General features: G+C 45.9%; 1 protein-coding gene across 5 annotated transcripts in view; it reads left to right on the top strand.

The window, feature by feature from the left end:
• Positions 1-21,955, top strand: part of SLC26A2 (solute carrier family 26 member 2) — a 116,988-nt gene that overhangs the window by 75,068 nt on the left and 19,965 nt on the right. For all 5 annotated transcript variants that reach the window (XM_073651345.1, XM_073651346.1, XM_073651348.1 and 2 more), the window contains exon 2: positions 3,768-4,406. In XM_073651345.1, coding sequence (XP_073507446.1) covers positions 3,789-4,406 — 618 coding nt within the window. In that variant the 5' untranslated portion in view covers positions 3,768-3,788. The remainder of the gene's footprint in view (positions 1-3,767; positions 4,407-21,955) is intronic.

Below are 21,955 nucleotides of genomic sequence, written 5' to 3' on the forward strand. Positions count from 1 at the left end.
GTGCAGTTGCAAAAACCATCAATCGCTACAAAGAAACTGGCTCACATGAGGACCGCCCCAGGAAAGGAAGACCAAGAGTCACCTCTGCTTCTGAGGATATGTTTATCCGAGTCACCAGCCTCAGAAATCGCAGGTTAACAGCAGCTCAGATTAGAGACCAGGTCAATGCCACACAGAGTTCTAGCAGCAGACACATCTCTTCAACAACTGTTAAGAGGAGACTTTGTGCAGCAGGCCTTCATGGTAAAATAGCTGCTAGGAAACCACTGCTAAGGACAGGCAACAAGCAGAAAAGACTTGTTTGGGCTAAAGAACACAAGGAATGGACATTAGACCAGTGGAAATCTGTGCATTGGTCTGATGAGTCCAAATTTGAGATCTTTGGTTCCAGCCACCGTGTCTTTGTGCGACGCAGAAAAGATGAACGGATGGACTCTACATGCCTGGTTCCCACCGTGAAGCATGGAGGAAGAGGTGTGATGGTGTGGGGGGTGCTTTTCTGGTGACACTGTTGGGGACTTATTCAAAATTGAAGGTATACTGAACCAGCATGGCTACCACAGCATCTTGCAGCGGCATGCTATTCCATCCGGTTTGCGTTTAGTTGGATCATTTATTTTTCAACAGGACAATGATCCCAAACACACCTCCAGGCTGTGTAAGGGCTATTTGACCAAGAAGGAGAGTGATGGGGTGCTATGCCAGATGACCTGGCCTCCACAATCACCAGACCTGAACCCAATCGAGATGGTTTGGGGGTGAGCTGGACCGCACAGTGAAGGCAAAAGGGCCAACAAGTGCTAAGCATCTCTGGGAACTCCTTCAAGATTGTTGGAAGACCATTTCCGGTGACTACCTCTTGAAGCTCATCAAGAGAATGCCAAGAGTGTGCAAAGCAGTCATCAAAGCAAAAGGTGGCTACTTAGAATAATATAAGACATATTTTCAGCTGTTTCACACTTTTTTGTTAAGTATATAATTCCACATGTGTTAATTCATAGTTTTGATGCCTTTAGTGTGAATGTACAATTTTCATAGTCATGAAAATACAGAAAAATCTTTAAATGAGAAGGTGTGTCCAAACTTTTGGTCTGTACTGTTTATAAATGTAATGCATAATGTTTGTGAAGGACATCTGCCCAGCCACATGCTGTAGGGACAGACATAGTTAAAGTTCAGGACTAGCCCATATTGGGAGGGGAAAGCCCCAGTAAAAAGGGACTGCTTCCTGATAGTCAGATAGGGAAGTACAGTAACCAAGGTCAAGTTCAAGTTGAAGTTGGCAAACAGCTATCATTTTGGGCAGTGGGAGGTCTTACTGCAATCCCTAGCAGCCATTCCTGCAACCTCCAGAGCTCAAAGCTCGGTACTGGTACTAGGAAGGGTGCCTTATCCTCTGGCGTACATGGAATGATGGACGTGGATGAAGGGAAGGTAATGGATCCCGGGTGCACTGCGGGACTGGATGGTAAATCCCTGGGGATAACAGGAATAGTAAATATAGGGATAGTCCAGGAGGAACAGATAGTAATGTTGAAGACGCACTGTATCATGAAAGCAAGAACTAAAAAGTATTGTGCCCAATACGGAGTGTTAGAATCTTGAACTGTCCAGTAAACTTTTGCTTGTTGAAACGAACTGCGTGTCCCCTGAGTTATTTGCGGCGGCTTCAGAAGATGGAGGCCTGGAGAAAGCAGCAGCAGCAGCTAGTCCATGGCTACCGCCCTCCGACACTTTACAGGGGTACTATATGAAGAATATAGCACAAGAAATCTTGCACACTTTTCCTGGTGGTCTCTTTTTTCCTAGAGATTTTGAGACATTCTGGGAGAGTTGATAAGTATGGCTTTATATTATATGTTTATTTGTCACTCCTTTTTATTTTCAGTGATATTAATCACTTCTTGAAGAGCAGTCCTCCCTTGAGGATAATATTATGTAGTAAAACATAATAGTACACAATGATGTTATAAGAAGAAGTTAGAAAATTAGAATAACAACATTACTCCAAATATTGAAAATAAAAATCTGAAATGTTGAAAATAAGATGGCTCTGAAGTATAGGGTAAAATAAAGAATTCTTGAAAATATGACATGAAAGTCTGCTCTCTTACTAGGATTTTTTGTGGATCCGGAGCTTCTAAATCCGCTGACTCATATCCATGAGGTCACTTGAGCTTTCACCATAGATATGTGAGGCACTAGACCAGATGTATTTGCTTTAAGATGGCGATAAAATATTGTTTTGTGTATATTCAGTTAATGATTATCCTTCTTGGTTAAACAAGGTTATTTTGATATTTTTGAGCAAATTGACTGCTTTATATGTTAGAAATGTAGTCAACTAAGATATTTTGCAAAAGCTAACAGTAAAGCAATAAGGCTTTAAAAGATAATGTAGTGGAAAACTGGAAATCAGCTTAATAAATTTTAAGTACTTTAGTTTCTAAAGAATGCCAAGCTTTATTCTGTTCTGACCATGAAATTAATACATTCCTATTTACTTAATAGTACATTCTTTAGCTGTAATATAATGCAACAATTATGATTAAGCTAAATTACGCATATGTTGATAGTACGAGAAAGAAAGAAACACAACATCAGCCTGATTAATTTGTAGTCATTGGGCTCTATTCATTATTGCATTTGTACCCATTTTTGGTTGATTTTTTAAAAAAATTTGAGCCTGTGTTTTGTTTGTGCCATATTAATTTTTTCTTTCCATTTGTCATTTTTTGAAATCTGTTTTATAAGTGTTTGGGCTCGTGCAGACGACCATATTTTTGGTCCAAATGTGACAAAACAGTGGATTGCACACAGACTAATGTTATTCTTTGGGCCGTGCACATGTCTCATCTTTTCTTCGAACCAAGTCAGTCCAAGGGGAAAAAAAAAAATCGCAGCAAGCATGACTTGCATCCCTAAATTAGATCACACTCAGCCATGCAATTCAATAGGTTAGTCACAAAAATCAGACCCCACTCAGATGACATCCGAATGTACTCCGATTTTCACGGACTGATAGAGTGGGGAAGATGGAGAATTTTTTTTCCATCTTCTCCACAAGCGAGAAAATCAATCACACTGTGAGTGTGATAAGCATAATCGGTCCAATTCTCTCGTATGAGAGACAATACTTTCATGTGACCCCAGCCTTTGTCAGTTTTTACATTTTTTTTCTAGTTTACCAATATGAGCGAAATTTAAGGTTTCCAGATGTTTTTGCCTGATTCATCATTTGCGACTTTTCGAAAAGTTGCAAAATGTGTACTTTTTAAGCCATTTTGCAAAGCGTGTGACTTTTTGTGCAAAAAAAGGTGCAAAAAAGTTTAAATGGAAAAATTAAGACCATTTTTGATGTTGTGCAAAATTCATGAACTTGCACGCACAAGTATGGTATACCACTAAACATAAAAGAAAAATGACTTAAAAAAATACTGCAGGCTTGCAGCCCTGGGGTCCTGGGTTCATATCCCACCAAGGACAACATCTTCAAGGAGTTTGCATGTCCCCGCCGTGTTTGTGTGGGTTTCCTCCGGGTTCTCCAGTTTCCTCCCACACTCCAAAGACATACTGATAGGGAATGTAGATTGTGAGTCCCAATGGGGACAGTGCTGATAATGTCTGTAAAGCGCTGTGGAATTAATGGCTATATAAGTGAGTAAAATAAATAAATAAAAAAATGCAAATGATGAATCAGGACTTATGCATTTCCAACATTATTACCAATATTTTTTCTATTCTGATCAGTGTTATTTTTTTCTTAGATAAATGAAAAAGAAATCACAATGAAAAAGGAGGATAATGGCAACATCAAAGCTACCCACCGCAGCTCCCGGCCACCAGGGACCATACATCTGGAAGAAAAAGAGGAGAAAACAATTTCCCTACAAACCCGTTTAACTGAAAAGATAAAGAAAACATGTAGCTGTTCTCATAATGAAGCCAAAGATGCACTGCTCGGTTTTCTGCCTGTGCTGCAATGGCTCCCTAAATACAAACTGAAAGAATACTTGCTGGGTGATGCCATGTCTGGCCTTATAGTGGGTATTCTGCTTGTTCCACAGTCCATTGCTTACTCGCTTTTGGCCAGTCAGGAACCTATCTATGGTCTTTACACCTCATTTTTTGCATGCATCATATATTTTTTAATGGGAACTTCTAAGCATATTCATGTTGGAATATTTGGGGTGCTATGCTTAATGGTGGGTGAAGTTGTGGACCGAGAACTGCAAGCTGCAGGTTATGACAAATTGAGTGACCAAGGAGGCCATCTGTCAACAGTAGCTGGGTTAATGACCAATGAAACACTTGATGCTAATCAGACCTCAAGACTGACTTGTGATAGAAGCTGCTATGCCATTACAGTAGGAGCCACCGTTACATTTATCGCTGGAATTTATCAGGTATGTTGTGAAAAGGTAAAAGGATGGGACAGAATTGTCGGGTGTTATATTAAATTTCTCTCGTTTATCTAAGCGAGAATCTCAGTAGAATTAATCCTCCTGCGCTATCTATATGGGCATAGAGGTCATAGAAAGTGTAATAAAATGATATCTTGATATCTGCAATCTGTTGTCTTATTTCAGAGAAATCTACATTTTTCTTATTATGTAAGTGACCTGTTAAGATCTATGGGCCGGACACAGATCTCCCAAGAATCTGCTTCCAGAGCTTATTTTAAATGAAAGGGGGCGTTACTAGTGTGAAACATGTAGCTCAGAAGACGACTGTCAGTCATTACATGTCTCTCACTGGTAACTCCCCTTTTCCTTTAAAAGCAGCTCTGTAGGCAGATTCTTGGGGAGTAAGCAAGCAACCTATCCACCCAATGAGGACAAATAGTACTCCTCAAATAGTCTAATAGATATACAGCAGAAGAGATAAAATTTAACTTTTCATAGGTATCATTAAAAGAGCTCTAGCTCAAATAAACCACACATAACAAAAGTATATACAATATTTACAATAATAAAATAAAGTGATCGATGATGCCAGTGCCAGTATTAAAGGTTACGATCTCACACAATATGTTTGTAGCGGATCCAATAAGATCCTCTGCATGGAGACAGCATACAGCAGACAGGGTGGTAGTCAATGGTCCTAAATTCCCCTATCGTGGCCTGAATAATTCCTGACCTGACAAGGGCAGTGCCTAAGTATGACCTAAATCCACTTGAACCCCACAAAAATATATAAAAAGCCCTACCAGCGCCTTTCTGCCATAATACTGATGCCTCATCAGGGGAGTGTACTTGTAAGGCTACAGCCCCACTATCAGTATTTGGTCAGTATCCGGTCAGTATTTTTTCTCAGGAGTGGGAGACAAAACCAGGAGTAGGTGATAAATGCAGAATTGGTGACTTGTTTCTATTATACCTTTTCTCTGATTGTTCCTCATCCGGTTTTGGCTCTCACTCCTGAGAAAAAATACTGACCGAATACTGACCAAATACTGATAGTGGAGCTGTGGCCTAAACAAAGACTAGATAATATATCCAAAACTAAGGGGTATCCACCAAAGTATTAACAGTGGTACTGCAGTGGCAGTCAAACTCTGAAAGACTGCGCAGAGTGCTGCGCAACCTATAAATGGGATTCTCAGGGAGATCTATGTCTGGCCGTTAGATCTTAACAGCTAATGTACATATTAAGAAAAATGTGTATTTCCCTGGACTAAAACAATAGATTGTATATATCAAGGTATCATTTCATTCAACTTTCTATGACCTTTTTTTTGGAAGTGCATTGAGCTGTAGGGTGCATTGCTGGAAAAGGGGAAAAAAACAAAAAAACAACTCTTTAAATCTCTTAGTTTGCGAGTGTGACCGGAGCGTAAGTGCGAACGAAAGTAAGTGTGTGACTTGTTTTTCAGTGACTTTGGATTCAGGGAGTTTGGAAGGGAGGACTTTGGACTGAATTGCTGTCTGTATTTTATTAATTCTTTACTTTTCTTTTTACTTAGCATTATGTCTATTGCAATCCCCATTAGGAAATGAGCTCCATTATTGACAATGCTATCCAGTGTACATCTTGCCACATGTATGTATTCCTTGAACAGCCGGTCGGGGTTGCTTACTGCTGTGCGAGATGTGTGCACGTTGTGCGTTTGAAAGCCCAGGTACTGGATCTAAATGAGCAGCTGGCAACACTGAGATCCATTGACAATATGGAGAGGAGTCTGCTGCTCACTGAGCAGCAGCTCACTGGGGTAGATGTGGGGGAGGGTGATAGTCGGGAGCTGCAGGACAGTGAGGCCGTTAGTTGGGTGACAGTTAGAAGGGGGGGTAGAGGGAAGAGTGCCAGGGAGGCTAGTCCTGATCTGGCACACCCCAATAAGTTTGCAAAGTTGGCAGATGAGGGGAGTGACGGTACAGGGGTAGCACTGCTGCAGCATGGCATGTCCCCTGAAAGCCGGAGGAGTGTCACCTCCAGTAAAGAGGGAAATAGGAGAGCAGGGCAGGCCAGGCAGGTGCTGGTAGTGGGGGACTCAATTATTAGGGGAACAGATAGGGCAATCTGTCACAGAGACAGGGATCGTCGAACAGTGTGCTGCCTACCTGGCGCTCGAGTCTGGCACATCGCTGATCGGGTTGACAGATTACTGGGAGGGGCTGGCGAGGACCCAGCGGTCATGGTGCACATTGGCACAAATGACAAAGTTAGAGGTAGGTGGAAGGTCCTTAAAGATGATTTCAGGGAATTAGGCTGCAAGCTGAAAGCAAGGACCTCCAAGGTGGTATTCTCTGAAATACTACCGGTACCACGTGCCACGCCAGAGAGGCAACGAGATATTATGGAGATAAATAAGTGGCTCAAGAACTGGTGTAGGAAGGAGGGATTTGGGTTCCTGGAGAACTGGGCCGACTTCTCAGTTGGCTACAGACTCTACGCTAGGGACCGGCTGCACCTCAATGGGGAGGGTGCAGCTGTGCTGGGGGAGAAAATGGGTAGAAGGTTGGAGGAGTGTTTAAACTAGGGATTGGGGGGGAGGGTATTCATTTTATAGGTGGGGAAGAGAGTGCAGATAGTGACCTGGGCACAAATAAAGAAATTGGGGGTGGGGTTAGAACAGTCAATAAAGTAAGAAGGAATAGAGGTACAGAGAGATACATAAAATGCATGTACACTAATGCCAGAAGCCTCACCAACAAAATTGAGGAATTAGAATTAATTTTGTTGGAAAATAATTATGACATGGTAGGGATATCTGAGACGTGGCTGGACGAGATCCATGACTGGGCAGTTAATTTTCAGGGCTATAGTCTGTTCAGAAATGACCGTACAAACAAGCGAGGGGGGGGGTGTTTATATGTAAAATCATCCTTAAAACCAGTCTTGCGGGAGGATATAGGTGAATCTAATGAAAATGTAGAGTCCCTGTGGGTGGAGATAAGGGGAGGGGGAAAAAATAATAAATTACTGATAGGGGTTTGTTATAAGTCTCCAAAAGTAATGGAAGTAGCGGAGAATATCCTCGTAAAGCAAATAGATGAAGCAGCAATTCAAGGAGAAGTCATTATTATGGGAGACTTCAACTACCCTGAAATACATTGGGGGACAGAAACATGTAGTTCAAGCAAAGGTAATAGGTTTTTGACAACTATGAGAGACAATTACCTTTCACAACTGGTTCAGGACTCAACAAGAAAGGGGGCACTGCTAGACCTAATATTAACCAATAGGCCAGATCGCATATCAAATATACGAGTTGGGGGTCACTTGGGTAATAGTGATCACAAAATAATACGTTTTCATGTAACCTTTAATAAGATGTGTAGTAGAGGGGTTACAAGGACACTAAACTTCAGGAAGGCAAATTTCCAACGGTTGAGAGATGATCTTAGTGCTATAAACTGGGACGATATCCTGAGACATAAAGCTACGCAAAGCAAATGGGAGACATTTATTAATATCCTGAATAGGACCTGTGCACAATATATACCCTTTGGGAATAAACATGCTAGAAATAGGAGGAAACCACTATGTCTAAATAGAGCTGTAAGGGGCGCAATAAGTGACAAAAAGAAAGCATTTAGAGAACTAAAGCAAGTAGGTAGTGATGAGGCATTAAATAAATATAGAAAATTAAATAAATTATGTAAAAAACAAATCAAGGCAGCAAAGATTGAGGCAGAGAGAATCATTGCCAGAGAAAGTAAAAATAACCCCAAAATATTTTTTAACTACATAAATAGTAAAAAACTAAAAAATGATAGTGTTGGCCCCCTTAAAAATAGTCTGGGTGAAATGGTGGATGAGGATGAGGAAAAAGCCAATATGCTAAATGATTTTTTTTCAACCGTATTTACACAAGAAAATCGCATGACAGAAAACATGATTATTGATAACAAAAATTCTCCATTAAATGTCACTTGCTTAACCCAGCAGGAAGTACGGCGGCGTCTAAAAACCACTAAAGTTGACAAATCCCCGGGCCCGGATGGGATACACCCGCGAGTACTGCAGGAATTAAGTAACGTCATAGATAGACCATTATTTTTAATCTTTAAAGATTCCATAATAACAAGGTCTGTACCACACGACTGGCGTATAGCAAATGTGGTGCCAATATTCAAAAAGGGGACAAAAACTGAACTTGGAAATTATAGGCCGGTAAGCTTAACCTCTACTGTGGGTAAAATCCTGGAGGGTTTCCTAAGAGATGCTATAATAGAGTATCTGAAGAAGAATAACCTCATGACCCAATATCAACATGGGTTTACGAGGGACCGTTCCTGTCAAACTAATCTGATCAGTTTTTATGAGGAGGCAAGTTCTGGACTGGACCAAGGAAATGCAGTGGATGTTGTGTATATGGACTTTTCAAAAGCTTTTGATACGGTTCCACACAAAAGGTTGATACATAAAATGAGAACAATGGGAATAGGGGAAAATATATGTATGTGGGTTAAGAATTGGCTCAGTGATAGGAAACAAAGGGTGGTTATTAATGGAAAACACTCAGACTTGGTCTCAGTTAACAGTGGGGTACCACAGGGGTCAGTATTGGGCCCCATTCTTTTTAACATATTTAAAAAGAATTGTAGGGGGCATACAGAGTAATATTTCAATATTTGCAGATGACACTAAACTCTGCAGGGTAATCAATACAGAGGAGGACAATTTTATATTACAGGAGGATCTATGTAAACTAGAAGCTTGGGCTGATAAATGGCAAATGAGCTTTAATGGGGATAAATGTAAGGTAATGCACTTGGGCAGAGGAAATAAAATGTATAATTATATGCTTAATTGTAAAACAGTGGGCAAAAATGTAACTGAAAAAGACCTGGGTGTATTGGTGGACGACAAGCTCACGTTTAGTGGCCAGTGTCAGGCAGCTGCTGCAAAGGAAAATAAAATAATGGGATGCATTAAAAGAGGCATAGATGCTCATGAGGAGAACATAATTTTACCTCTATACAAGTCATTAGTGTGACCACACTTAGAATACTGTGTACAGTTTTGGTCTCCGGTGTATAAGAAAGACATAGCTGAACTAGAGAGGGTGCAGAGAATAGCGACCAATGTTATTAGAGGACTGGGGGGTCTGCAATACCAAGACAGGTTATTATGACGCGCCCCTGGGCCTGAGTCGCGCAGCGTTGCGCACGCGGGAGCCTACCCGGAGCCGGATCTGATAGGGGTAGTAATCTCGTGGCGGTGACCCGGTCCGTGCCCAGGGAGTCAAGCTGAGTGGCAGAGTTTAGCAGAAGATGGTACGGTGTTCGACTACGCCACCCGTTGAATGCGGCTATGAGGCCGCCGCTGCAGGGCAGACCGCTGAGGCCGGTGGTACGATTGTGCAGCGTAGATGGTATAACCCCCAACGGGAGGGGTATGGCCTCAGGGCAGCCGACGTGTTTGAAGGGGGTAGCAGTATAGCATGCAGGTAGCAGGAACCACTCAGAGACGGTGCGGTGTAGTTCAGGGTCTTTACTGATGACAAAGGTAGACCCTCCCGGAGTACTGGCTAGCGATCGGGGCCTGGTCAGTCCGTGAGCAGATGGGATCTCCCCTGGCCAGGCGGAGTTGTAGGCCTCCCCAACTAATTGTACTCTTCTTGCTACCTTGCTAGAGGCGGGTAAAAGTAGCCCACGTCCCTGAGTGTACCGTGTGGTGCTCACCCGTATGGCCGGTGACTCGGGGCCTTCTGGTAGCTTCCGCTTCACGACGGCGGTGCTGGTCCCTTGCGTGTGACCGTGCCTTCGGGTTTCTTGGCCAGAGGACCTGAAATCCCCTGCCGGTCGGTTTCTGCTGCTGGGTAAGGATTAGTCCCCACAGCCTCGGACTCCGGGTCCGGTGAGAACTCTTCAATCAGGGCGAGCTCTACAGCTTCCAGCCCCTGACTCCTTTTAGCACTGCTCCCACTGAGCTCCTGATCTTTCTTTCCTATAGCTGCTCCTCTCCAGACCAGACTATGTCTCTGTCTGGGACTCCTCTTCTCCTCTTTCCCTTCTCTCTAACCCTGCCTCAGCCCCAGTTTTATATAGGGGAAGTTCTTCCCCTCCCAGGACTGGGCAGGAGGTGTGGCATGCATAGGATTCCTGACCAGGAGACCTCCCACCTGCTCCCAGACGTAATATTGCTATTACTGTGGAAACCAGACCCCTGGGGTGCCACAATTACACTTGGGGTTATTTAGTGTGGAAAAAAGAAGGCTTAGGGGTGATCTTATTACTATGTACAAGTATATGAGGGGACAGTACAAAGACTTTTCTACTGATCTTTTTACTCTGAGGCCAGAGACGGGGACAAGGGGGCATCTTCTACGTCTGGAGGAAAGAATGTTTAATCATAATCACAGACGCGGATTCTTTACTGTAAGAGCAGTGAGACTATGGAACTCTCTGCCGCATGATGTTGTAATGAGTGATTCACTATTAAAATTTAAGAAGGGCATGGAAGCCTTTCTTGAAAAGTATAATATTACAGTTTATATATACTTGATTCCTTGATAGGGCGTTGATCCAGGGAACTAGTCTGATTGTCGCATGGAGTCGGGAAGGAATTTTTTTCCCCAATGTGGAGCTTAGTGTTTGCCACATGGGGTTTTTTGCCTTCCTCTGGATCAACATGTTAGGCTATGGGTTGAACTAGATGGACTTAGTCTTCCTTCAACCTTAAAAACTATGCTACTATGTTTCATGCCCATATAGATGGGCTAGAAAAGTTGATCTCACTGACAGATTCCCTTTAAAGAGGTCCTCTTTAACTTACTTGAAAAAGTACAAAAGTACTTATTTCCACATAAACATAAGCTACAGATTGAGGGTTAAACATCTAATTACCTTTAGTAATGCTAGTACCAAACATAACCTAATTTTAAATTGATTAGATGTCCTAATCCAAAAAGTGTGAAAATGGGAACTGGAAATATATTTATTGTTATGTATGAATTTTCAATTATCTGTGGAGTCAAGTCAATCAGATTGCATACATTTTTTTAAGGTATAATATGTCTCTACAGGTGTGTATGATATTGCAGGTTTAGGCTGTGTGCCCACTATGCTTTTGTAAAAGCGTTTCCGCAGCAGCAATTCCGCTGCAGAAAGGCTTAAAAAACGTTTGGTAGAAGGTCTGCCATGTTCCCCAATGATAATCCGCATGTGCTGTGCACATGCTGCGGAAATTTCCGCTGCGGATTATCATTGCGGAAAAATTCGCAGCACTGCCAATTATTTTGCGGAAGCGCGGCGTTTTCGCCGCCATTGACTTGCATTGGAACGCATGGATTACGCATCACTGGATCTGTACATGCTGATTCCATACGTTTGAATGTGCGGATGGTACCCGGGTCTGGAGAAGAGGAGACTCTCCTCCGGACCCGGGTACCAAAGTACCTGTAAAAAAAAGAATAAAATAAAAAATAAATATTATACTTACCTTCTGATGGCCCCCGGTGTCTTTGTCTCGGCTTGCCGGCAGCTCGCGGTAGACTAAAGGACCTGCGGTGACGTCATTTAGTCATGTGACGGGTCACACGACCGCTGACGTCGGCAGGTCCTTTAATCTAACGCAAGCTGCCGGCAAGCCGAGACAAGGACACCAGGGACCATCAGAAGGTAAGTATAATATTTATTTTTTATTTTTTACCATTCTTTCGGTCACACTATATAAATCCATGCCGTTTGCATGGATTTATATAGTGTGACCAAGTTGTCAAGCACTTTCCAAGTGATGCTAAAATCGCTTGGAAAGCACTTGACAACCCACATCCGGAAATGCATGTGAAGAACGCTTCACATCCGCTTGTCCCTGGCAGGAAAAACGCATGTGCAATCTGCATGTACAATCCGCATGCGTTTTTTTTCTGCCAGGGAGATGCAGAAACGCTCAGGTAAAAATCCTGAGCATTTCTGCATCGTGGCCACATAGCCTTATTCCCATGCACGTCAATTGAACGGAGTTGTAACACCACACACAAGCTATCAACTATTATGGTTCTTTTTCTGAAAGTAGCCATGTTTTTCCACTTCCCTGCTGATTAAATGTTCTCCAAAGTGCCAATCCGAATATCAAAAGAAGTATACCCTTCCCACATTAGAAACTCCAATATCCCTCCTTCTAAGGAGCCAAAGCAAGAGAAAAAATTGGCAGGTGTCTCTTCTAGGTTCTGCTGAAGTGACTATAGATAAGTACTGTAGATCTTCCAAGATTAGTTTTCAGCAGATTCGCTTGAATCAGATGGCAGATTCGATTCAACATGAATAAAACATTTTTTATGCTCTGAGGTCTCTGTTGACCCCAAAACATAATAAACAATACTAAACAGACGGCCTGTAAGGGGTTTCAAAATAATAAAATATTAAACTCACCTATCTTAGCCTGCCCCTCTCCTGTTCAGTTGCTGAAGCTCCCAGCCCAGTCTTCACTAGCTTTTTTATCAGTCTTCACTCTTCAAACCAATCTTCCAGTGCTAACTATGCTTCATGTAGTCGCATGGGGTGCTACACCCATTAATGGCCATGCAAGCACGTAGTCAATGACGTGTGCTGCCTCACATGAGGCACAATACACAACTTGATAAGCATTACACCATGCGTACATGTGGGGAACAACAAATTTGTTGTTATCTTCAACACGCATTGAATGTGATATGACTTGAGGCCTAGTCAACAGCAAAAGACTGATCAAAGCTAGACTTGATGCATTTAGCCTTTCTAAATATTCAATTTGCCGGTCACTCTGGGGTATATGTGTTAACACGGCATTCACTTTTACAATGCAAGTGTATGGAGCCTAGTTCTGATGTTCCATGGGCTTATATTGTAAAAGTGACTTCTGGCACACAATGTGATCTGGGAAGTCGAAATTCCACTTATATAAGTTAAAGGAGAACTGGAGCTGCTCTGGAAACCAGGGAAGATGGCGATTGGTATTTTAATGCACTTACACTAAACGACATGCTTTATTTGGAGTGCTTCTTTAATAATGGTATATTTTGCCAGAGTATGCTTAACACAGGCGTAACAATTGCAGTCGCAGAAGGTGTGACCGCGACCTGGCCCATGTGGGAGCCCGCCAATGCCAATGCATATTTCAGTGGGATATACATCTGAAGACGCACATTCAGCTGAAATTCATTGCAGCACAGACACCCACCAGGAATCTGCACTGCAATACAAGCTGCTGGCTAATCAGAAGCCGGCAGCTGATGTCGGTGTGTCAGTCACAAGCAAAGCATGACAGTGACCTCATGCACTGCCTGTTGCTTGCACACTGAAGTCAGCTGATGGCCTCTGAGTTGGCTATAGAAGAGGATGCCGCATGCCATGGGAGTAGAGGAAGGCAAGTAGAATAATTTTTTTTATGCGTTAAAGAACAGTGACAAAACGGGGGACATATATACCAGGATGGGCCCAGAAAGGGGGACATATATACCAGGATGGGCCCAGGATGGGCCCAGGATGAGAGGCATAGAGTATACATCAGGATGGGTAACATATGTACCAGGATGGGAGACATATATACAAGGATGGGCCCAGGATGGGGGACATATATACTAGGATGGGGGATATATATACCAGGATGGGCCCAAGATGAGGGAAATATACACCAGGATGGGGTATAAATATACCAGGATGGGCTCAGGATAAGGGAGATGTATTCCAGGATGGGCCCAGGAAGGGGCCAAGGATGGAGGTACTACATAATGGGGGAGGGATGTAAAACATGTTTAAAAAGTTACAATGGCCCATGCATCTGACCAACATGCGGGCCAATTCCAAATTTTTCACTGGGGCCCATCGGCCTCTAGTTGCACCATTAGTGCTTAATTTATTAAAGGCATGCGGCTCTAAATAAATCAAGAAAATTTGAAGTTATTTTACTGTGATCTAAGGGGTAATGTTTCTCCTTGTGGAGAGTGACAAACCAGGCCAGGCATGTCAGAGTGACAAGACCTATACACCATGCATGTTCCTCTGGGAAATTAAATATGCAAATTGCCTTTTTAGAGAGGAAGAGGACCAGAACCCTAGTATTACACCTACTGGAAGTAGCAATCCTAAAATAAAACATTGACCCTTTAATGAGCCTTGTCATATGACTTAGGGTAAAAGCCAAATCAGAATCTAAGTTTGCAGAGACAGTGTTTCGTGGTATTGCCTTTCGTCAGTGTAAAGGCATGCGGCTCTAAATAAATCAAGTAAATTTGAAGTTATTTATCTGTGATCTAAGGGGTAATGTTTCTCTTTGTGGAGAGTGACAAACCAGGCCTGGCATGTCAGAGTGACAAGACCTATACACCATGCATGTTCCTCTGGGAAATTAAATATGCAAATTGCCTCTTTAGAGAGGAAGAGGACCAGAACCCTAGTATTACACCTATTGGAAGTAGCAATCCTAAAATAAAAACATTGACCCTTTAATGAGCCTTGTCATATGACTTAGGATAAAAGCCAAATCAGAATCTGAGTTTGCAGAGACAGTGTTTCGTGGTATTGCCTTTCATCAGTGTAAAGTATAAGAACTGATTTGGCTAGTTGAGAGGCTTAAAACTGGGATCTAAGGGGTAATGTTTCTCCTTGTGGAGAGTGATGAGCCAGGCCTTGCATGTCAGAGTGAGGAGACCTATGTAATGCAGGTGCCGGAATGCAACGCACAGAGACACAAGGCGAGAACAGTCAGAAATGTTTGTAAACAGTTTTATACAACAGGTATACTGAAACAAGGCATTAGCAACAAGGGTAATGAACAGTGGTTTGAAATATCAGAAAAATACGAAATTTCTCAAAATAAGGCGCAGTCTCTTAAAATAAGGCGCAGTCTCTTAAAGTAAGGCGCAGTCTCTTAAAGTAAGGCGCAGTCTCTTAAAATAAGGCGCAGTCTCTTAAAGTAAGGTGATGCCCTCAAGCATGAGAAGCACCACACAAGTTCTTTAACCGTGAATTTGGCCCTAGCGGGGGTCACCGGTTATTCCCGCTAGGCCGTGAGTCTCTTTCCGGATGAATTCAATTAAATCACGTTGTGCTACTTTAGCCCCAACCGTCCCCCTCCCAACCTGAGTACTTAAACCCAATTGTCCCCGGTACCGTGGGTGAGCAGTGGAAGTGACGGCCCTGCTCACGTATGCAGCTCCTCTCTGCTTGGCTGTTGGGGGCAGTCTCTCGAGCCTTGGATAGGGGGGTCCAGGCCTCGTCTGTCGGCGGCCGACGTCGGGTTCCGCGAACTCACTCAGCACAGCGATCAGGTTCCTAGTATCCTCAGCAGGCACAGCACTCGAGTCACAACTGTGAGGGATCCGGAGCTCTTTTACCGGTGCCCGGCTGGAGCACCTCTCAGGCCTCTGGATTTGGCCTGTCACACGGGGTTTCTCAGGACGCAGGGAGCACGTCTGCTCCTCTCTGCTGCTTGGCGCCAAAGACCCCTCAGGTTTGGCGCGCTGGCCTCTTATCTCTCTGAACTCCTTCCTGGAAGTCACCTGATCGGGTCCAGCCTCTGAATCTCCCCTGCCTGCAACTTCCTTTGTGTATTTTGGTTCCGCTTGACTGTCTCTGGCCAGTAGATGGCAGTCTCGCTCCATCCTTGAAACGTCATGTTGAAGTTCTGTTACAAGCTTTTTAGCTCGTTCTACATTCCTCCCTCCTTTTTGCTCGCCAGTCCTCGGGCGAGTGGACTCCTCGCAGAATTGATGTCTCCTTCCAGGCAGTGCAAGCTCAGACAGGAGTTGGGCACACTCCTGCGTTTTCTGTTGGATTCGAGACCAGATAAACTCTTCCTGAGCATACCGGTTAGGAGGAATTCCAGCATTAGCCCGCTCAGTTCTGCGGGGCTCTTCTTGCGGAGGAGACTCCGGGAGATCCGAGGAATCAACTACTGGGGATTGCAAATCATTTCCTGACTCATTCTGACTTCCACTCGGGAGTGGCACCAACGGTTCTGACGGGCCCAACTGCATTGTGGCCCACCCTTCTTCATCCCCCAAGGTTCCTGTATGTGGTACTTCAGCCAACACGTCTGAGGGCCCAGCCCTGTTACAGACTTCTGCTTCAGAGGAGCAAGGTCGCAACATATTACGGTGCAACACCCTGGATGTCGCGGTGTCATCCCCTTCGGGCCTAACCTCATAGACGGGGTTGTCTGGGTGAACCTTCTTCACCACCCGATATGGTATTGCCTCCCAACGATGGTCCAGCTTACTCCCAAATCGTTTAGCCCTCACCAGCACTCGGTCTCCTGGCTGAAGCGATCCACCTGTGGTCGGGGGCCGAACTGCATGCTCTACTTCCTGAAACTTCTGAGCAACCAGTCTTCTCACGGTATGGAGTCGACGCTGGTGTTCTCGAATCCAGGTACTTGGGCTACTGCCCGGACCGGGGTCTTCTGAGTCTAGCTCCAGTTCGGTGATTTCTCGGCCACTTCTTCCAAACAGCAACATGTAGGGGGTGTAGCCGGTGGTTGCATGAACTCGATTATTATACACCCACACCAGCTCGGACACGAATTCGGGCCACTTCATCTTTTTGTCCGCTTCCAGTGTTCGCAACATTTGCAACAGGGTTCGGTTAAAGCGCTCGCAAGCCCCGTTCCCTTGCGGGTGGTAGGGCGTTGTCCGGGAGCGGTCGATCCCATAGATGCGGTATAGCTCATCCATCACTCGTCCTTGGAAGCAGGCCCCCTGGTCAGAATGTATTCGCTTCGGGCACCCATAAATCCGGATGAAATCTTGACAGATGGCCTTGGCTGCGGCTTCTGCCGTCTGATCTTTAGTGGGCGTCACTACTGCAAACTTGGTGAAGTGATCAGTCATGACTAAACAGTGTCCATAACCGTTGTATGAAGTTCCTACCATCAAGTAGTCAATCATCAAGACTTCCAAGGGGGCAGAAGTTCGGATGGTCTGAATGGGAGCTCTTTGCTCCGGGGGCTTGTTCAACTCACACTGGCGACATGTTCGGCAGACCCCCTCGACTTCTTGTCGCAGTTGAGGCCAATACACCAGCCGTTGCAACCACCGGAAGGTCTTTTCTACTCCGAAGTGAGCACCTCTTCTATGAGCTTCTTGGGCTAGCTGTGTTACTAGTGCTCCTGGAACTACCACTTGCCAGGTAACATCAAACTCTCGAGGCAGCTGGATTCTTCGGCATAGCAAGCCATCCTTCAGGAGGAGCCTCTCCCACTGGCCTAGGATTTGTAGGGTAGTTGGAAGTGAAGCGGCTCTGGTTTCCTGGTCGGGTCTCTGATTAAGGGCGACCCATTCTCTCAACTTTGCTAGCTCCGGGTCGGATTGCTGCAGATGTATCCATTCGTCTCTTGAACGTCCCAGAATCTGAGTGGGCCTCGGCTCCCCTCTGGTCTCTTGGGCGTCGACCACAGCAGCGGCGAACTGGCTGAAATCCGGGATCTCGTCGCCTTCAAGCTCCTCATCTCTGTCCTTCTTCGGCCCCGCCTGAGTGACCCGGGACAGGGCATCTGCATGTGTGTTCAGGGCCTTGGACCGATAGGCGATTTTATACTGGAATTTGGACATCCTTGCGACCCACCGCTGTTCTAACGCGCCCAGTTTGGCGTTCTCCAAGTGGGCCAAAGGGTTGTTATCTGTCCGCACTTGCACTTCTGACCCTGACAGGTACTCAGCAAACTTCTCGGTCATGGCCCACACCAGTGCTAGTAGCTCCAGCTTAAACGAACTGTAGTTGTCCGGATTCTTCTCCGTATCTCGGAGTGACCTGCTGGCATACGTGATCACTCGCTCTTTCCCTCCTTGTACTTGAGCCAGCACTGCTCCCAGCCCATGCAAGCTTCCATCAGTGTACAACATGAACGGCTGCGAAAAGTCAGCGTAGGCCAGAATCGGGGCATCTGTTAGCGCCATTTTCAATGCTCGGAATGCCTCTTCTTGTCGTGGGCCCCACTGAATGGGCTGCCGCTTGGCTCCCCCGGCTGTTCCTCTCAGCAATTCATTGAGCGGGTTCGCAATCTTAGCGAAGTCTTTAATGAATCTGCGGCAGTATCCAGCGAGCCCCAGGAATGCCCTTAGTTCCCTTAGATTGGCGGGCGTGGGCCACTTCTGCACGGCAGCTACTTTCTCCGCAGTGGGGTGCACCCCTGCACTGGACACAGTGTGCCCCAGATATTCAATTTCTCGTTTGAAGAGACGACACTTACGAGGCTTAATTTTCAGGCCGTGCCTTTGTAGCCGTTCTAACATTTGTTCCAATCGGCGGAGATGATCCTCAAACGTTGCGGAATAGATAATTATATCGTCCAGATATATTAAAGTGGCTTCAAAGTTGAGGTCCCCCAAGCATCTCTCCATCAGCCGTTGGAAGGTTCCTGGCGCATTTGTTAGTCCGAACGGCATTCGATTGAACTCAAACAGGCCCATAGGGAGAACAAAAGCTGTCTTCGGACGATCCTTCTCAGCTACTGGGACCTGCCAATAGCCACTGGCCAGGTCGAGGGAGGAGAAGAATTTGGCGCTCCCTAGTGCAGATAGAGACTCTTCGATTCGGGGGAGTGGATAGGAGTCCCGTACTGTACAGGCATTCAGCTTCCGATAGTCTACGCAGAATCTCAGGGTACCGTCCTTCTTTCGGACCAGCACGATCGGAGCGGCCCAGGGGCTCTGGCTTTCACGGATCACACCGTTCCGCAACATGTGGGCCAATAGCTCTTTCACCTCCTGGTACATTTGAGGCGGGATCTGCCGATATCTCTCTCGGATGGGAGCAGTATTTCCGGTGGGTATTTCGTGCTGAATGTCCCGAGTGCACCCGAAATCATCTTCATGCTGTGCAAACACTCCCTGATATCGCTGTAGAAGTTGTTCGATCTGCCTCACTTGTCCAGCAGAAAACTCAGTCAGGTTAGCTTCCATTTCTTCCAGGAGGTGGCGTCCAGCCAACGGTTCTCTTCCATGTTCCTGGCTATTGAGGGACACCTCTAGGGTCCATGGTTTTCCTTCCACAGGTGCCAGCCCTATAGCGTCAGCTCTAGTAAGGGCCTCCGGCATTACGTACACTCGCGCCACCTCTTGTCGGGGCAACAACTGTAAACTGGTGCCACTTAAATTGATGCAGCGCACGGGTACTCGACCGTGCCGCACGGTGGCCAGAGTTCGAGCAATCAGGAGTCCAGAGGGCGCTTCTTCTCCCTCCATTGGTTCAACTTGAATGTCCACGCCCTCTAAGGACACATGTGCCAGCACCGGCAAAGTGAGTACAGTCTGTCCCACTGGCAGTGTTATTGTGGCTTCGGGCGGTATCGATACCTTACCAAGGTACTGGGAGGTAGTGGGCAACTTTTGAATCTGACTGACCCGCACGAGGTGCTGGAACACTCTCTTGTTAGCTGGGTCTCGAGTGGCGCGGGTCCAGTTGTTTTTGCTACAGCCCTCAGCCAGGAACTGTCCGACTTCTTTCAGCACATTCATGCCCAGGGTTACAATGGGCCCATCGCCTCCGGGCCCGGTGGTCAGTATAATCCCTTTTCGACCGAGGTCCTTTCCACATGCCCGCACAGACATCCATACTACTCCCGCTACTGGGATAGGTAGTTGATTAGCCGCCACCAGTTTGACAGTGGGTTCCCGGCAGGAACGAGCGACTTCAGGAAAGTGACTTTGGAAGTACGTCTCAGGCATAGTGGTCACTTGAGACCCGGTGTCCATCAAACAAAGGATCCGCTGCCCATTGAATTCAGCCCAGATAATGGGCCTCTCGGAGACAATGTCTTCAGAGCTCCCTCTTCTACTCTCTGAAGCTCGAGACCCCACGGTATGCTCCACAACCGTGGGGCATTTTAGTTTAACGGCTGTCCCCTCCTCCTCCTTTCTCGGTTGGGACAGTCTTTGGAGATATGCCCCCTACCTCCGCAGGTCCAGCACTCCGGTCCTCGTTCTGCCGATAGGTCGGGTACATGTCGTGCTGGGGCCGGATAGGAACGTCTTTCTCGTTCTGGTCTCCGTCCGCGTTGAGCAGTACGGTCCGTCGGCAAGGGGGCAGTAGGAGTCTTCCTAATAGAATTCAGCTCACCCCGAATGTCTCGAATTTCCTGACGTATTTCCCGTACCCAATCAGGCTCTTGGTTGGTGAATCCAGGAGCAATTGCCTCATGACTTCTAACTGTGGCTTTGAGAACAGGAACTTCTCTCTCCAGGACTCTAGCTTCAGCCCCTACCTCCAGGAAGCCCATATCAGGGCTCAGTCGCAGCCGCTCCTTCAGGATCTGCCTCAGGGAAGGGTCTTTCAAGCCAGCAATCAGTTGGTCACGCAACACCTCATCCAATGGTCCCAGTCCTCGGTTCCCATCTCGAGTTTTCTTAGTGATATGGGCCGTCACTTCCTGTAATGCATTAACATACTGATTTACTGTCTCATTTTCCCCTTGGACCCGCTGAAACAACCGTAAGCGCAAGTGTCCCAAATCTGTAGTGTCACCGTGCATGTCCTCTAGAATTTTTATCACTTTATCCACGGTGTCACGGTCCCCAGGTGGGCGGTACATCACAGTCTGTCGGGCCTCTCCATCAAGGGTTAGGAGGGCCAACTCCGCCTGGGCTAGAGGGTCAAGGGGATACATACGTAGCATACTTCTCAGTCTTTCTGCCCAGTCCCAAAGTGACATGCCATCCCCTGTAAACTTGGGAAGATGGCTGAGCATAGCCCCCAGGGGTATATGGCTCCGGCCGGACCCAGCCATAGACTGATCCGCCATCTCTGCGTCTGAATGTTGCATCCTGCCGACTACGCCAAATGTAATGCAGGTGCCGGAATGCAACGCACAGAGACACAAGGCGAGAACAGTCAGAAATGTTTGTAAACAGTTTTATACAACAGGTATACTGAAACAAGGGATTAGCAACAAGGGTAATGAACAGTGGTTTGAAATATCAGAAAAATACGAAATTTCTCAAAATAAGGCGCAGTCTCTTAAAATAAGGCACAGTCTCTTAAAGTAAGGCGCAGTCTCTTAAAGTAAGGCGCAGTCTCTTAAAATAAGGCGCAGTCTCTTAAAGTAAGGTGATGCCCTCAAGCATGAGAAGCACCACACAAGTTCTTTAACCGTGAATTTGGCCCTAGCGGGGGTCACCGGTTATTCCCGCTAGGCCGTGAGTCTCTTTCCGGATGAATTCAATTAAATCACGTTGTGCTACTTTAGCCCCAACCGTCCCCCTCCCAACCTGAGTACTTAAACCCAATTGTCCCCGGTACCGTGGGTGAGCAGTGGAAGTGACGGCCCTGCTCACGTATGCAGCTCCTCTCTGCTTGGCTGTTGGGGGCAGTCTCTCAAGCCTTGGATAGGGGGGTCCAGGCCTCGTCTGTCGGCGGCCGACGTCGGGTTCCGCGAACTCACTCAGCACAGCGATCAGGTTCCTAGTATCCTCAGCAGGCACAGCACTCGAGTCACAACTGTGAGGGATCCGGAGCTCTTTTACCGGTGCCCGGCTGGAGCACCTCTCAGGCCTCTGGATTTGGCCTGTCACACGGGGTTTCTCAGGACGCAG

Source organism: Phyllobates terribilis, unplaced genomic scaffold (assembly GCF_046119375.1).
Source record: "Phyllobates terribilis strain yellow unplaced genomic scaffold, ASM4611937v1 Scaffold_11__3_contigs__length_659146591, whole genome shotgun sequence".
Classification (NCBI taxonomy): domain Eukaryota; kingdom Metazoa; phylum Chordata; class Amphibia; order Anura; family Dendrobatidae; genus Phyllobates; species Phyllobates terribilis.